The 18098-nt window shown below is 39.6% G+C and overlaps 3 protein-coding genes across 3 annotated transcripts; 1 reads left to right on the top strand and 2 right to left on the bottom strand.

The window, feature by feature from the left end:
• The first annotated feature begins 2278 nt into the window (after positions 1-2278).
• On the top strand, positions 2279-7442 carry LOC105199705. The gene is made up of 3 exons (XM_011166906.1): positions 2279-2609; positions 2890-3575; positions 3648-7442. Exons 1-3 carry the CDS (start codon positions 2279-2281, stop codon positions 7440-7442), a joined length of 4812 nt encoding a protein of 1603 aa, XP_011165208.1.
• A 570-nt stretch (positions 7443-8012) lies between these two features.
• LOC120358739 (uncharacterized protein K02A2.6-like) lies at positions 8013-10541 on the bottom strand. Its single transcript, XM_039453982.1, has 3 exons — positions 9881-10541; positions 8073-9198; positions 8013-8016 (listed from the first exon to the last, which is right to left on the bottom strand). Exons 1-3 carry the CDS (start codon positions 10539-10541, stop codon positions 8013-8015), a joined length of 1791 nt encoding a protein of 596 aa, XP_039309916.1.
• A 410-nt stretch (positions 10542-10951) lies between these two features.
• On the bottom strand, positions 10952-11872 carry LOC120358738. Its single transcript, XM_039453981.1, has one exon. The coding sequence runs from the start codon at positions 11870-11872 to the stop codon at positions 10952-10954; it is 921 nt and encodes a 306-aa protein (XP_039309915.1).
• Positions 11873-18098: the final 6226 nt, after the last annotated feature.

The following is an 18098-nucleotide window of genomic DNA, read 5'->3' as shown; positions in this document are numbered from 1 at the left end:
AAATCATTCCATAAAAAAATACGTGTCTCTTATTTTTATCTGTAAAATATATTAAGGCGATACTAAACAACACGCACGCACGCACGCACGCACGTGGGTGTTTACCATATGTCTAAGCTTGGTTCATGACGTTTTGGATATATCTGAATCGACCAGCACTTACTGCTGGAGCCATCTATTGACAAACAGCGGGAACTTAGTTGCGCATCTAATAATACTAGACATTTTTATTATAATAACCAAATACTGTATATACTTGCCACTAATCATTTATGGAGTCTTGTGACCCTTCTTATATATATATCTTAATAAATTGAAATGCCCCTAATTTATAGGAACTGTAATTGAAACATAACAATGACCTTATTTTATTGACTAAATGTTTCCAAGCAAAAAAGATTTCCTTACATAAAGTATGGGCATATTTGAACAGAAAATCAAAATATAAACATTTCGTAAAACAAAAAAAACAACATGTATTAAGATTGAGGTTTGTAAATCTACTTTTTAGCGAAATAATACAATCTAAGATATCAATAATAATTTTAATATCACATATTTCCACTTAAATAAAAGTTTTTTTTCTTTAACTTTCTGCAACTTTAACTTTCTTAATGTAACTAAAAAATTGTTTGTCTTAAAAAATAATATCTGAAAAAAAATGAAAATATATATAAAAATATTTGTACTTTTGCACTTTTGTTAATATATTGTTAAGATTTACTTATACGAAAAGTAACTGTTGTAGCTAAAACCGGGGTTTGGTAGCTAAAATACGTGGTAATATGTGGACAGCTAATATCTTATCTGTGATTTCAGTTGGAGTTTAGCTACCTAATACACAAATTTAGCTACAGAAAATATTTACTCCAAAATATACTCTGTAGCTAAAGGTTATTTTAGGTAACTACATTAATTAATTACCAAATATGTTATCTACGTATCACTGACATATCGGTTAGCTCTGATATATATTTTTATGTTGCTATACGATGTGATTCTGGTAGACATACGTATTTTGCTACTTTACTAATGTATTAAGAACAACAGTAAATCGTTTTACTGTAATTCATAAATTTATTTTTATGACAGCAAATAGACTTTTAACAAACCATAGTTAGCTATAACAGCAAAAATTTTTTTCTCCGTGTAGTATATTGATTTACCTAGTATATTTGGTTTTTTAGTATGTTCCTATTCTCTTCCATATGATGCTTTGAAACGTGTTTCGAATAAAGATAAAAACCGCTCTCTTTAAATGTAATTTTCTCGATGATGTTTTTCTCTTTGTTCTATTAAATCTTCCAGATGTTTTCGATTTTCTCTTTCTTATTTGTCTGTTTTTCAAAATATTGGTTGATACCATATTTAACTTATTTTGCTTGTTTTCATACTGTTCTTCGTTAGATGAATGCAAAACATTTTGATTTTGAATATTTATTCTAAAACCACGTATATTTGATGCAGTGGACAATGGTACAATTGCAAGATTTTTCCTTAACATGTCATTAATAATATCAAAGTATTCTCAAATTTGTTTTGCTGCACCAGTTTGATTCTTTGCATCTTTAATTGTTTTATTTTTTTTCAGACTAGTCCATTTAATGTAACAATTATCAGCAGTCAAGTTATATCCATGATTGTTCGCGCCAACAGTGCGATTTAAGTAAAGCCCGAACGGGTCCGTAAATAGACCGGCGAGATGGCGCGACGGAGGAGCGCGTGGGCTTCGAGAGAGAACCAAGAAGTGTACGTTTTACGTTTTAAGGCCGTCACTGTATAACAATCCAAGCGTGCAATAAAATATCAGTGTGAAACCCAACAACAAGAATTTTTAATATCTTGCTGAAACAAATGGTCCTTCGAGCCGGATGTACAGCACAGCCAGAATTAGTCGTATAATTCGACAAGCAAAGAATTCAAGCGGTATAACCTCAAATGCAAGGGGCGGTGCTCAGTAACAACGAGCGTAGTCGAAAGAACATCGTACCACGAGAGGCATAGCAACCGCATCGCAAAGAAGCAACGGCGACACAAACGGACAAGACCATTGGCACCGTCGTGTGAGTCGCATCAGATCGTTGCAGAATTCGAGGAAGAGCAACGGGGAAACGGCCGAGACGAGAAAGGAATTCGTTGAGTCGACGCTGCAGTTTCAACTTCCCGAAAGAATTCCAACATCGTTATGCAACCAAGCTAAGTTACATTACTATTCGAGTAGCTATTGCATCATATTTCGAGTCGATCGAGATCGCACGTGTCATAAAACATAGTCGAAATGGCGGATGCGAGGAAGCTCGTAAAGGCGCGCGGGAGAAACAAGGCACAGATGACGCGCGCGCGGAACTGGCTTCGCGTTTTCGACATACAAAGTCACCAGATTGAAGAAGTAGAAGTTAGGTTAGAATCGATACAACAAGCATGGGACGAATTTCGCGTAAATCAAAATCCACTCGAGGAATTGAGCGAAGAGTATGAGGATGACGGGGAACGCGAAGCGTTCGAAGCGGAATACTATACAGCGTCCGCGACGGCAAAGGCGCTCATCGCACGGCACAGCCGACCACGAACCGCCGTGCAAGAAATTCGCGAAGCCGACAATCAGAACGGTAACGCGATTAATCCGATCGATCGAATAAAGCTGCCGCCGATTAACTTACCAACGTTCGACGGATCGTATGATCAGTGGCCGAACTTTCGAGACACGTTCAAGGCGGTCATCGACAAAAACGGAAATCTATCGGACATCAAAAAGTTTTACTACTTACGGTTAGCTCTGAAGGGCGTAGCTGCGAAAATTATAGAGTCCATGGAAATGTCTGCGGACAATTATGACGTTGCATGGAATCTCCTAAAAAATAAAAAATTTTGAAAATAAACGCGTCTTAGTTCATCACCATCTACAAGCAATAGTCGAATTTCCAGCTATACAAAAAGAATCGTACAACGGATTGCGGCAACTGTTAGATCATACTGAAAAACACGTGCGAGCTCTAAAAAAGCTTGGTGAACCCACCGATCAGTGGAGCACCATTCTCGTTCATTTAATGACAGCAAAATTCGACAACGCCACTAAACGCGAATGGGAAATTAAGACTGCAGCTAGAGAAGTTGCAACATATACGCAATTTATTAAATTCACAACGGATCGGTGCGTTATGCTAGAAACGTTACAGCTCGATAAATCCAAGTCCGCAAAATCCTCAGTAGTCAGCGGCGACACAAAATCAATTAACGCAAACAAAAAGTCAGTCGCCGCGGTGGCGTCTGAAGCAAAATCCACAGAATGCTTAACGTGCAGTCAAGGAAAGCACAGGATATATCAATGTCCTGCATTTCTTAATTTAACACCTCAGGCTAGAAATAAGGAGATTAAACGATTGAAATTGTGTTTTAATTGTTTTAAGGGAGGTCATTCCATTGAAGCCTGCGGATTTGGCACGTGCAGATTGTGTCACAAAAAACATAATACGTTATTACACGTCACCAAGGCCAAGGATACAGAATCTGAAGGCGTCAGTCAAAGTTCAGCCATCGAACCAAAGACCACATCAACCGAATCACAAGCCGCAAGCGTAACGCCTCATGTCATCCATCGCGATAATCGTGGGTTATTGGCCACTGTAATCATCCATATCTGAAACAAGGCCGGAGAGTTCCAAGAGTGTCGTGCATTTCTGGATCCCGGCGCACAATTAAATTTTATGACAAAGGAGCTCTGCGAACGTTTAGAACTTCCGCAGCAAAAGAATTACTCACCACTTCGTGGAATCTACAACACAAGAACATCAACTCTCACAGATACTCACACAACGATTCGATCAAGGTTCAATGCATTCGAAGCTCATCTTACGTTCTCAGTGTTACCTGAGATTATTGGAATGATTCCTCTGTCGGAGATTAACAAGCGCCACGTGAAAATACCTGAAACAATTAAGCTAGCTGATCCATCATTCCATACGCCCGGGAAGATTGACGTATTACTCGGAACTGTCATATTCTGGGATCTCCTATGCGTAGGTCAAGTGAAATTGGGAAGAAATCAACCAGTTGCACAAAAGACTAAACTAGGATGGGTCATCGGTGGACCTCTAAAGGTCGAGAGTCCTCGAAAAGCGTCAACTGCGGCTATCTGTTTGACGTCTACCACCAACACTATCGAAGCTCAGCTGGAACGTTTTTGGAAAATAGAGGAAGGCGTTCCGCATGCAGAACCATCAGAAAATGATAAGATTTGCGAAGACGAATTCGTCCGATATCACAAGCGTAATGCAGAAGAGCGTTTCGAAGTAAGGCTGCCGCTGCGTGACAGTGTCGAGCGGCTTGGACAATCTCAAGAAGTTGCTATCAAACGACTAAAAAGCTTAGAACGAAAATTCGCTAAGTTGCCTAATTTAAAGCAACAATACACAAAATTTATACAGGAGTACGAAGAATTGGGTCATATGACCAGAATCATGGATCCAGAGCAAACCAAGACAACGTATTTTCTGCCACACCACGGAGTTGTCAGGGATGACAGTCTGACTACTAAACTTAGAGTGGTGTTCGATGCGTCGTGCCCCACGTCGACTGGAGTCTCGCTAAACGACATACTACGGGTAGGACCAACCATCCAGCAAGATCTGTGGTCCATAGTACTCAGATTTCGTCAACATAAAGTTGTAATTACAGCAGACATCAAACAGATGTACCGGCAGATACTTATTCAAAACGATCAACGTAATCTGCAAAGAATTGTGTGGAGAGAAGACGCAAGCGAGTCTATTCGTGAATATCGTCTTAATACCGTGACATATGGGACAGCTAGCGCACCATTTTTAGCTATTAGATGCCTACATCAACTCGCTATTGAGAATCAAGACAAATATCCTGAGACCAGTGATATCATACGTAATGATTTTTATGTCGACGATCTGTTGTCAGGCGGCGAAGATGTTGACACCGTGCGAAAACTCAAGAACGAATTAACTGAAATCTTGCAATCGGCAGGTTTTCAGCTTCACAAATGGAGCACCAACGAGCCTACAATTCTCAACACATCACATCTCAACACGTCAGAAATCAAGGGTTTACCAAAGGACGACGAAATCAAGACACTAGGAGTCTGTTGGAATACTACTAATGATTGTTTACAATACAAGACACAGGCAATCACAAAAACTCAACGAGTGACGAAACGATCAGTATTATCGACTATCGCTCAAGTTTTTGATCCCTTAGGCTTGATGGGGCCTACAATCATTTGTGCCAAGATCATACTGCAACAACTCTGGCAACTGAAAATTGGATGGGATGAATCACTCCCGCTGCCCTTACATACAATGTGGGTACAATATCAAAATCAAGTCAACGAAATAAATTCAATTTCGATACCGAGACGCATAATAGGTGATGAACCTCAGACAATAGAACTACACGGCTTCTGTGACGCGTCGGAAGCGTCGTATGGGGCCTGCATCTACGTGCGAAGCACCAATCCGTCAGGGGAAATCGTCTCTAGATTGCTTTGTGCCAAATCAAGAGTGGCGCCTCTCAAAAGCATCACTCTACCTCGCCTGGAATTGTGCGGAGCCGTGACACTCGTCAAGCTTGGAAAAATGGCGCAGCAAGCACTTTCAATCAAATTCGATCATGTGCAATATTGGAGCGATTCGACCATAACCTTGGCCTGGATCGCACATCGACCTGGAGAATTACAAACTTTCGTCGCAAACAGAGTTGCGACTATTCAACGCACAGCACCCGAAGCACAATGGACGCACGTCCGATCCAAGGACAACCCAGCCGATATCATCTCCCGAGGCGCAACTCCACAGGCGCTCAAGGACTCGCCTTTATGGTGGACAGGACCGGCATGGCTGAGTAGTGATCGACGGGAGTGGCCGAGTGAACTCCATTCAAACGCGACAGACGTACCCGAACTCAAAAAACAGACATTATTATCTCATTGCGTTCTTTCAGGGTTTGAATTGTTCACTAGATTTTCATCTCTCTCTCGTCTTCAGCGAGTCGTCGCGTACTGTTTACGTTTCAAAACAAACACATTGAATAAGCCCGCGCGAGAATTCGGCCCTTTATCGGTGCAAGAGTTAAGACAAGCTATGGAATCGCTAATCCACACGACGCAATCAAATGAATTCGCTGCCGAACTTTCGGATCTTCAAGCAAGTAGACGCGTATCTACCAAAAGCAAGCTAATAACTCTAAATCCCTTTTTAGACGAGAACGGAATCATCCGGGTAGGAGGTAGACTTCGTCACGCGAATGTCGATCAATCAATAAAGCACCCGATAGTGCTACCTGCTAAACACCCGCTCACCGACTTAATTATTCGCGACTGTCATTTAAAAGAAATGCATATCGGTGCTCAAGGACTTCTCGCTCATTTACGCTCACAATTTTGGCCATTGTCCGGACGCAAATCAATCCGACGTGTATTGCGTAAATGTATAGCATGCTTTCGCGTTCGTCCCAACAATCAAGTACAATTGATGGGAGATTTACCGAGATCTAGAGTAACTCCAAATCGACCGTTTTTTAATTCAGGCGTAGATTACGCGGGTCCTTTTCCAATAAAACTATCACGAAATAAAACTGGAAAAGCGTATCTCTGCATCTTTGTATGTCTTGCAACCAAGGCCACTCATTTAGAAATAGTCAGCGATCTGACTACGACAGCGTTTCTTAACGCGTTAAAACGGTTTATCGCTCGGCGAGGCCGGTGCGCAAAATTAGTATCCGACAATGGCACTAATTTCATAGGTGCGAATAACGAGCTCAGGGGACTTACAAATATGTTAGAGCAGGAACGCGGTAACGTCAAAAAGTTTCTAGCGGATCAAGCCATACAATGGCAATTTATCCCAGCACATTCACCTCATATGGGTGGGCTCTTGGAAGCAGCCGTGAAGTCGACAAAAACACACTTAAAGCGAGTCATCGGCAATCAATCATTAACGTTCGAAGAACTCGGAACGATATTCGCTCAAATCGAAGCGGTGTTAAATTCACGTCCGCTCTGCGCTACTTCCAATGATCCTCAAGATTACGAAGTCCTCACGCCAGGACACTTTATTATCGGTGAACCATTGAACTCCTTCCCAGAGCCCAACCTTTTTGACGTGCTCACCAACCGGTTAACACGGTTTCAATTGTTATCTCAAATGAGACAAAATTTTTGGAAGCGGTGGTCCAGCGAATATCTTACCCAACTTCAAAATCGCTACAAATGGCAAAGACCTACTTATGAAACGATTAAAATCGGAACGCTTGTCCTACTAAAAGACAAAGATTTGCCACCATTAAAATGGCACATGGCCCGAATCATCGAAACCCATGTCGCAAACGACGGATATGTACGCGTAGTTAGCGTAAAAACGTCTAAAGGCGTAACCAAACGTGCCATCAATCAAATCTGTGTCCTCCCTATTGACAATTAAGCAAATAGTTTTAAGTTCGAGTTTTACAACAAGATTGAAAGATACCTTTCAAGGCCGGCAGACTGTTCGCGCCAACAGTGCGATTTAAGTAAAGCCCGAACGGGTCCGTAAATAGACCGGCGAGATGGCGCGACGGAGGAGCGCGTGTAGTGACTTAATGTATAAATCACTAGATTTATTCGAGATTGAAAGATATTTATTATAAACGTGTTCATTCCTTGACAGACAATATATTAAAAAAGAAGTAAATGTTTTTAACAAAAGATGTTTAGTGTGTTGCTAAGTAACAAGTGTAGAAAGTGTAAGTGTAAGAATAAATAGTGTAAGTGAAAGAGTGTAAGAACGCCACAGTACTCCCCCCTAAGCGACGACTACGTTGCGAAATGAACTTTCTTCTTAGCCGGGTAAGTTCTTAAAGGTCTTGAAACAGGAACAGAAATAGAAGCGGGAACATCCAAACTGGTTACAGGTTCCGTAGAAGAAGAGCAAGGAAAGAAAGTAGAAACTGCAGAAAAATCTTCTCTAGGAAGAAAAGCTGGTTTAAGCCGTTCCGTAGAAACATTAACAATATTACCTGAAACGTTTATAGAGAACAAATAATCAGAAATACGTTTGACAACAAGAAAAGGCCCAGAATAAGGAGGTTGAAGAGATTTCTTGACAGCATCATCACGAATCCAAACGTGAGTACAATCACAAAGATTTTTATGTACAAAAGGAGATTTCTTGATGTGATGACTGGTTGGTGAAGATCTAACATTCCTCATATGAATTCTGTGTTTTTCTAAAAAGATTTCAGGATCCGCAGGAAAATCCTCTTCAATAAAAAATTCTCCAGGAATCCGAAGAGTAGTTCCATAGAGTAGTTCCGCAGGTGAAGCTTTTAAATCTTCTTTAAAACACGAACGAAGACCCAGAAGAACCGAAGGAAGAGACTCTAGCCAATTCTTCGTCTGATGACATATAATGGCAGTCTTGACAGTCCTATGCCACCTTTCCAAAATGCCATTTGAAGCAGGATGATAAGCCGAAGTTCTTTTCCTGTCACAACCAATCAAATTGGTTAAAGCCTTGAAAAGAGATGCTTCAAACTGCGATCCTTGATCCGTGGTGATGGTTAAGGGAGAACCGTATCTAGCTACCCAATGAGTATAAAAAGCTGTAGAAACAGTGTCAGCAGAGATTTCTTTAAGAGGGATAGCTTCAGACCAACGTGAAAAACGATCAATAATCGTGAGGCAATAACGAAAATCTTGACAAGATGGAAGAGGACCAATCAAGTCTAAGTGGACATGTTGAAAACGTTGATCCGGAATCGCGATTCTAACAGGAACATTCTTCGTGTGTCTTGAAATCTTGGAACGTTGACAAGGTAGACACATACGAGTCCATTCTTTAACATCCTTTTTTAAAGATGGCCAAATAAATTTATGCAAAAGTTGTTTAGCTGTTGATCTACCACTGGGATCAGCAAGACCATGAACAACATCGAAAATCCTCTTGCGAAGAGATTTAGGCACATAAGGACGAATTAGTTCAGAGGAACAATCACAATAAATAGGAGAAGTTGAACCAGAAAGAATAAGTTGAACCAGAAAGAATAAATTCCTTAACTGAAGAGAAGAGTTCGAAGAAAGTAAGTCCTGAAGTTCTTCATCTTCTTTTTGATAATCAGCTAACTCATCAAGAGAAACTATAATTGGCATTGAAACTGATTCAATTCTTGAAAGAGCATCGGCTACAGAATTTAACTTGCCTGAAATATAAACAATATCAGTAGAAAATTGGGCTATAAAATCCAATTGTCTGATCTGTCTAGGAGATGCTTTATCAAGTTTCTGCCGAAAAGCATAAATCAAAGGCTTGTGATCTGTTCTAATAATCAGTTGACGTCCTTCAAGTAAATATTTAAAGTGCTTAATAGCTAAATAAATACTAAGTAATTCTCGATCATAGGTGCTATAATTCTTCTGAGTTTGATCAAGTTTTTTAGAAAAGAATGCAATAGGTTCACTAACATTATCAATGGTTTGTTCTAGAGACGCTCCAACAGCAAAATTAGAAGCATCACAAGTTAAAATCAAAGGAACATGTGGAGCAGGATGAGAAAGAGTAGTAACTCGGAGAAGTTCTTCTTTACAATTTTGAAAGGCTGTTTCAGTTTCATTATTCCAAGGGATAACTCTTCTATCTCTCTTGCGACTATCCTTTAAAAATTCAGTAAGTAAAGCTTGATGTTCGGCTGCATTTTTAAGACAGCGACGATAATAATTGATAATGCCAATAAATTGCGCATATCATGAATTGTCTTAGGTTTAGGAAAATCAATAATAGATTTTACTTTTTCTGTTGTAGGTTTAATACCTTGATCTGAAACTAGGTATCCAAGGAAAGAAAGTTCTTTTTGTCCAAAAAGACATTTGGATACATTAATTGACATTCCGCTTGTAATAAACGATTAAAAATAATGCGCAAATGGGCAATATGTTCTTGTTCATTTTTGGAAGCTATAAGAATGTCGTCAAGATAGCAAAAAACAAAATCTAAATCACTGACCAGTGAGTTCATTAATCTTTGAAAAGTTTGAGCTGCGTTACGAAGACCAAAAGGCATGACTAAAAATTCAAAAAGTCCAAAAGGTGTGGTAACGGCGGTCTTGTGAATATCCTCTTTGGCGACGGGTACTTGATAGTACGCTTTTACTAAGTCAATCTTGGAGAAGATATTCTTACCATAAAGCCCAGAAGTAAAATCTTGAATATGAGGCAGTGGGTAACGATCAGGAATGGTAGCCGAATTTAATGCACGATAATCACCACAAAGTCTACAAACATTTTCCGATTTGGGAACCATATGTAAAGGGGCTGCCCAAGTACTACTCGAAGGTCTACAAATTCCTTGTTCCATCATAAACTTGAATTCCTCCGTGGCAAACTTGAGTTTTTCCGGAGAAAGTCTTCTGGGAACTGAAAATTTAGGAGATCCTTCCGTGATGATACGATGTTCAATTCCATAAGACTTCACCGAAGAAAGAGGAGCAAATCGAGTAAGTTCAGGAAATTCCGCTAAAATCCTGTGATAAGGAGAGTCAGGAGACATGGTACATATGGATAATTGTGAAACTTCTTGGATCTTTCCAAAATGTTTAAGGCCAGTAACAGAGTCGACCAAGCGTTTGTTTTTAATGTCAACTAAGAGATTAAAATATCCAAGGAAATCTGCACCTAAAATGGGACGTTGAATATCCGCGATGCAAAATTTCCAACGGAAATTTCTCCTGAGGCCAAGATCCAAAGAAAGAGTTTTAGAACCATAAGTATGAATTTGAGTACCATTGGCAGCAAAAAGTTTAAAATTAGCTGGTAATGGTTTAAACAAAACTCTCTTAGGTATTAAGGAAATATCAGCACCAGTATCAACAAGAAAATGTAAATTAGTTGATTTGTCAAAAATAACGAGGCGATGGCAAGGTAAACCATTGTAAGCAGCCTCAATCTTCAACGGCGCTTCTAGTTTTCCTGAGAGTCGGTAAGAGTTTTTGACATCAAGCAAGGAATGGTACATCTCTTTGCCTTATTACCAAATTTTTTGTGATAAAAACAAATTGACTGATCTTTAGAATTAGATCTTTTATTTCGTGAATTTGATCTGAATTTTGATCTGCTTCTAGATCGGCTAAAAGATCTGCCACGACGATGAGATACTTCAAGCGCAGCGATTCTTTGTTCCAAATCAGCAAAATCAGATTGTTTAGAGGTAGATTGCGTATTAACTTCCGCGACTTCAAAACCAGTATCACGTTCAACTATTTTATCCGCGAGTTCCGAGAGCTTGACTAAAGGTACGTTTTCAACTACTGCAAGAGTCGCTTGAACTTTATATGGTAAACGTTGTAGCCAAATCGAATGTAAAATGTTATCTGCTAAAGAACCACCGGATAATCGACGGATTTCACGTAAAAGTTCTGAAGGCTTCTTGTCATTTAACTCAATACCAGCTAATAATTGTCTCAAACGTTTTTCTTCAGAATCCGTGAAACGATGAATGAGTGCTTTCTTTAACTGATTATATTTATCAATTTCAGGCGGATTTTCAACAATCTCCGAAATCGCGACTAACGCTTGTTCATCAAGATGACGAATAACTGAACTATATTTAATATCTTCAGAACGGATACGGTATACAGTAAATTCACTCTCAATCTGAGCAAACCACAGCTTAGGTTGTTTATGCCAAAAGGTTGGAAGTTTCAAAAGGCGAAATTCATTTGAATGGATCTGAGTGGACTCACCCGATGACTGATGTTCAAAACCAGAAGATAAATTTAAAATCTCTGTTCCGACCTGTTGTTGTAGGCTTACGGTTGACGCTGAAGTAGTAGAAGTTGACGGAGTTGACTCAGATTTAACAGGAGTTCTGTCCACAGGCATTTTATTAAACTGATGCTTCCAGAGAAGAACCAAGACGATCCAGAAATCAAAATTCGAAGATTCTTGTAGACACCAAATGGCACTTCGGAAATCAAACTTCCCGCGTCAAGAGATATTTCAGCTCACACCGTGATCACGTCGGGGTCACCAAAAATGTAGCGACTTAATGTATAAATCACTAGATTTATTCGAGATTGAAAGATATTTATTATAAACGTGTTCATTCCTTGACAGACAATATATTAAAAAAGAAGTAAATGTTTTTAACAAAAGATGTTTAGTGTGTTGCTAAGTAACAAGTGTAGAAAGTGTAAGTGTAAGAATAAATAGTGTAAGTGAAAGAGTGTAAGAACGCCACACGCGTGGGCTTTGAGAGAGAACCAAGAAGTGTACGTTTTACGTTTTAAGGCCGTCACTGTATAACAATCCAAGCGTGCAATAAAATATCAGTGTGAAACCCAACAACAAGAATTTTTAATATCTTGCTGAAACAATGATTGTTAATAGATTCAGCAATATTTTTCCATATATTTTTGTTCAATTTTCCAAATATATATGGGTTATTAAAAGATTCTTTTTTTTGCATTTCTGATAACAAGAGCTTCGTCATATCATCAGTCCGTTGAACTCTGCAATTAACTAAATTTAGAAATATTACTTACTATTTGAAAAGATACTAATAAAAACTTAGGATAAACGTGATAATTGTAGAAATGTTTAATTTTATGTATTAAAATTCAAAAAGCTTTAAATATCGTATACTATGTATTCTATGTTGAAAAATGATTTGAGTTTAAATTAATACAAGTTTTCTTAATTACAAAAATTTTATATTATCACAATTATCAAATGCGGTAAAGCATTGTAAAAAAGTTTGATTAGCAAAGTTTGCAAACATCAATTCAAAGTAAATTTTTTTTTAACACAAAATCGATACTACAGTGAATGATCATTCATGTTTCAATATCAATAAATCTTACGTTGAATTAATATTCACATATCTAGTATTATTTTTTTTAATTTTTACTTTACATTGGTATTAAAAAAAATTATTATTATTATATTATAAAAGTATTTTTAAATAAGAAAATGAATTAAAAAAGAATAGATTTTTCTACGTAAATAAATATAAATAAAAATTATAAGCTAATGTTTTTTATTAATGTACTTTCACAATTTATGTCTGTTTTAATACAATTATTATGTCAAAATCTGTAAGAAAAAATGAGGAAGAAGAAATACTGTAGAATTTTTTACTCGGAAGAAACATTGCAAAATGCTATTTATAGTACACGTATTGATGGAATAATTAATAAATATAAATAAATCACAGCAATATAAAATACCAAAGATACACTTTTTAATAAGTTATTTAATAAATTATTAGTAAATGATTATTGTGTGATTTTCCTTTTAAAAGAAAAAGAATACATATTTTTAGTAAATATGCATATAAATAATTAAACACTGTTAGATATTCAATTTTAATTTTTATGTTTACTAATAGGCATATGCATATCAACACTGTTTATTTCGTCCATATCTGTAGACATATCTATGTACTTTTTCTCTTATTGAAATAACTTTCCACGCAGTCCACCGGCTGAACACGAAGTCTAACTCAGGCAATACGATACAGCGTTGAGTTGTCATAAATCATAAAGGTACTAGAGAGAGTTACGCTTAACATTTTTCGGCCTTAGTGGAAACCAACTCAACTTGGGTTATTGTAAACATCCCGTGTTTATATTCGGCGGGGCGCGGTGTACGGCGCGTTGACGGTGCGAATATGCGGGTTAGCCCGGTGCGTTCGTACGCCAAATCAATCGTTCCCGCGACGCGTCTAGCTTAATAGCTGGTGGAGTGGTTCTGGTTGGCGCGAAGTCGCCGGATTTCGCCAGGAATACCCGGAGCTACTAAGTACCTTAGTAGCGGCAAAGGATCTTGATCGCCTTAGCCTCTCAGGTGACTATGAGGAAAAGAGAAATGCGCTCTCTCGAGTTTCGGCTTGTCGAGTACATTCTACTAAAGAACGTTTACCGCTTATTCTCGCCGAAGAAGAGTTGTGGATCAGGATCGGGACCGGTAAATAAAACCTGTACGAAATTAGCCCCCCACTTTTAGAATTAACTAATTTCGAAAGTTGTGCCGAATTGTTCTACGTTTGTGTTTCATTGTGCTCGAATATTAAAACCGTATGTGAAAAATACGTTAACACATAAAAAAAAGATTTGAGGTCAGCCCCCCACTTTTCAATTTTTTCCATTTTTTTAATTGTGCTAGATTGTGCTAGGTTGTGCTAGATTGTGCTAGGTTGTGCTAACATTGTGCCCAAATATTAAAACCGTAATTTGAAAAATAATTAATAAATAAAAAGAAACATTTTAGGTCAGCCCCCATTTTTCGATTTTTTCAATTTTCTTAATCGTGCTAGATAATGCTAGGTTGTGCTAACATTGTGCCCAAGTATTAGTTTTAAGTACTGATAACAAAAGAAGTTATGATAAGAAATAATTTTGAAAAAATCTACATACAATTAACATTTACGTTCGTATTAATTATTTCTACAGTATAAAATTGCATATGTAAGTTGTGCTAATCATGGTGCATGTAACATTTTATTGTAAATAAGGTGTGCATGATATAATATCTGTGTGCGAATCTGTTTCTTTTTCCTTAGTTTTGTGACAGCCGTTCACTAGACGCCACCATTTTACGCGCCGGTACGGACGCGGACGCGCGTTTGCCAAGCGGTTGTACGCGCTACTGCCGCGGGGCGGCGACGCGACCGAAGGCAACCGTTTCTCGGAAACGAATAAGATGCAACCAATAAAGGAATATAAAGTGCTCGGAGTTACATGCATAGCATTCACTTGTAGCACGAGTGAGGATAGCGCGAGAGTGGAGGTACCGATCTTTGCGCATGCATCGGAGGCGTTGCAAATGTAGCACAATAAACAAAAGTCGCGTAAGCTCTTTCATGTATAACAATTAACGCTTTTATTTCAGCTAAGCGTTTTGGGGAATATTGATATAATTAACATGATCTTTCTTAAGAAGATGCTAAAGTAACAAAAGAACTTGCTTTGCGTCGGTACTGCAGATTTTTAGCAAGAATCTGCGGAATCTGCGAAAGCCGAACTCCGATCGCCGTAACAGCGCTAACTATACGGGAAAATGTTACTCAATGGTAAATTACCGACATTTTTAATTTCGTCTTATATTACCATCGATTCAGAACATATAGGCAGGAATGGTGTCCTTCAATGCGCGGCGCATATTTGCTACACATATACGAAAAGCACGTACACGCACCGGCATAAATGGTGTCTTTCCGCGCTAACGCTCGGCTGCCGCACACACGCGAGCTACGCGAGGCGCGCACGTACGTGTTTCGTGGCAGCGCGGCGGAGGTCGGGGTGCCGGCAGAAAGTAGTGGGGGGCGTTTTGATACGCGCATCTTCCTCGCTCGACGATGGATTGAGAGAGAAGACACGGAATCGCGGCGCTCGAGAAACTGACAGAAATGGTATCCCTTGCGCCTATACGGCTGGTATACGGGATACCGCGGTTCGTCGCGCGCTGTTATAATTTTTAATTGCATAAAGAAATTTACTCGGATACGAATATTTGTTTGAAAAATAATGTAAATAGAATTACGATTTTTAATAATAAATTAAAATTATGTCATCACGGCAATACAGCACTTATACGAAGAAAAAAATTTTCTTCATCGAAGCAAATTGTGTCAGTTTAAGATCATAAATTCTTCCAAGAAGATTTTATATTGTTGCTTATATATGAAACAATGAATTGTTGAATTGACATTTAATTTTTTTCTGTACAGTAATAAATTAAAATTATGTCATCACGGCAATATATTTTAGCTTCAATTTGTGGGACTATTACTTTACGTAGAGACATAATTTTAATTAATTAATGAATATAAATCTCTTTACTTTGTAACGCTGGTGGTTTTCGTGCGGTTCTGGTAGGTGTCAGGATACGGTTGCGGATAAGCTCGCCGGATTGGTCGGGTTCGGTATAATAATCGCACTCGGTATTTAGTTGACAAAAATACTAAATCTTTATTTGGATGTGATATTTACAAGTAGCCTCATAGCTTATTGCGTCTAACGCTTCGTGACAAGTGGACCCAGCCTAAGCGGGGACGCGATTGGCTCGCGGTGGTCGCGGCGACCAATTGCCGCTGCGCGGTCGGAATGGCGAGCGGTGGTAACGATGAGCGCACGGTGACGCGTGGGCTAACGAGCGCGCTAGGCGAGAGCCAAGACTAAAGTTCGAAACAAGAATTTTTAATAACCGCGAGAGTACGGATGAACCGGTACAGTGTCACAAGATAATTCTAACTTAAACGGAGACATAATAAGAACTGAAATACTAGAACTACGAAATCATAAGAATACTAATAACTCTAACTTAAATTAGATCGCGTGGTTTGAAACGGACTCGGTGTCCGGGGAGATCGGGGAGCCGCGGAACGCGGGATCGGAGCGACGGCGACGATTCCGCGTCTCGCCCGAGCCGCCTCGTGCAAAGAGAGGCGAAGTTCTCGTCAGGACGCGGATGCCCTGACGAGGCTTTAGGTTACGAGAGACTCTTCCCTGAGGGAGAGGACGGATGGGATTGGCTAGGGATACCCAGCCTGCGGACTCGACGAGGATGCTCGCCGTGATTGGCTGTGTACGGTATTCGGTATGACAGGATTAGCCGAGGATACTCGGCTACGGAACACGGCGAGGATGCTCGCCGTGATTGGCTGTGTACGGTATTCGGTATGGCAGGATTAGCCGAGGATAATCGGGTAGCCGGAACGACGAGGATGCTCGTGGAGGGTAGTCAGGATGAGGCGAGTATTCTCGTCCTCTTGGGAGTCGGAGTGCGGTCGAGGATACTCGACCTGTCGGATTCGGCGGACCGGGAAGATCTGTCTCGGCGTTCCCACTGCCGGCTTATATATCCGAACGCACGGTTGGGCGGACCAATCCGTGCGTTTGGTCGGCTGGCCCGGAGTGGGAGCGTTGCCGAACGCCACGGGCGGCGCGCGTGCTGCCGCGTGATCGCGACGGCAGGTTAGCTCGGTGCGCGCAAGTGGCGTTCTGCCGGTGTATTGCTCGGGTGGACGGAGCGGAGTGGCAGTGCGCGCGAGGTGGAGGGGCGTTTTGTTACAACTTATTTATTAAAATAATCTGTATTAGAAAATAATTTTAATTTGATTAATTTATAGTGTTACGTCCAGAATTATCGAAATAAGTCTCTCGGGTCGGTTGGCAGGTAGAGACTTAAGGAAATAATTCGAGCGACGTAGGAAGGACGGAACAGGCCTAACCCTCGCACACATGTCTCCGGGCGAGTGCGACGAGTCGAATGCGTCAGGTGAGTCAGAATGTAGGTCAGGTGTCGAGATGACGACCTATGACTCTCATTCAGACTCTTGCATTTGTGTAGTCCTTATTTTGCGTAAACGAATTGAATCGCTTTTACGCGGGATCGGACTAAGTGCAATTTTATCGGAGCGGGAATTAGAGGTGATTGAAATAAAGAAAAATGATTGAAATTATGAATTACAATTTATTTTAACATAATAAAAGAAATAACCAATTACAATGATAGGTGATGACTAAAATAATAATTATTTATTTGCAAATAACATTTTTGTTAATAGAGAACATGTATAATAAAAAGAAGAAAAATCTTATGTTCTTAATAAAAAAAATGTAATTATAACTTAAATTCTAATTGGTTACATTTGTGCTTAATGAGATATAAATGTGCGTGTGTGGATGTATTTTGTGATCAGGGGATTCTTAGCTATCCAGGTAGGCTTTGAAGCGAGTCGAAGATTTCTTCCAATTCATCGACTATTCTTCGATTCGTTTCGAAATTTTTGTTTACTACATTCTCTATTTGTTCGGGAGTAAATAATGAGTAGGAATGCGGGTTTTCTTGAGGAAACTCTAACGCGGGGGAGTATGGATCTTCCGGGGGTCTTCGAACAGGTGAATCGAGATTACGATGAAAAAAATCGGGGGAAGGTGTAGGAGGAAAGTCGGTAGCAGAAAAGGTTGAATCCCGAGGAGATGCTAAGGGCTCTGCAAAGGGATCGAAGGTAGAAGAAGGTGACCCTGGTGATTGTTTAGAATCTGTTTCTACAGTAGATCCAGGGGAATAAGAGGAGGAGGGATAACGACAGGGGGAAAGAGAC

This window comes from Solenopsis invicta, chromosome 10 (assembly GCF_016802725.1).
Source record: "Solenopsis invicta isolate M01_SB chromosome 10, UNIL_Sinv_3.0, whole genome shotgun sequence".
Lineage (NCBI taxonomy): Eukaryota > Metazoa > Arthropoda > Insecta > Hymenoptera > Formicidae > Solenopsis > Solenopsis invicta.
This window is presented reverse-complemented; position numbering and strand designations above follow the sequence as displayed.

Coding starts and splice junctions, on each gene's coding strand:
- LOC120358738 (XM_039453981.1), bottom strand. CDS start 11,872: ATGCCTGTGGACAGAACTCCTGTTAAATCTGAGTCAACTCCGTCAACT.
- LOC120358739 (XM_039453982.1), bottom strand. CDS start 10,541: ATGTCTCCTGACTCTCCTTATCACAGGATTTTAGCGGAATTTCCTGAA. Junction 9,199..9,880: donor TCGTTTATTACAAGCGGAAT/GTCAATTAATGT, acceptor TTTATATTTCAG/GCAAGTTAAATTCTGTAGCC.
- LOC105199705 (XM_011166906.1), top strand. CDS start 2,279: ATGGCGGATGCGAGGAAGCTCGTAAAGGCGCGCGGGAGAAACAAGGCA. Junction 2,610..2,889: donor CGAAGCCGACAATCAGAACG/GTAACGCGATTA, acceptor AACGCGTCTTAG/TTCATCACCATCTACAAGCA. Junction 3,576..3,647: donor CCGAATCACAAGCCGCAAGC/GTAACGCCTCAT, acceptor ATCTGAAACAAG/GCCGGAGAGTTCCAAGAGTG.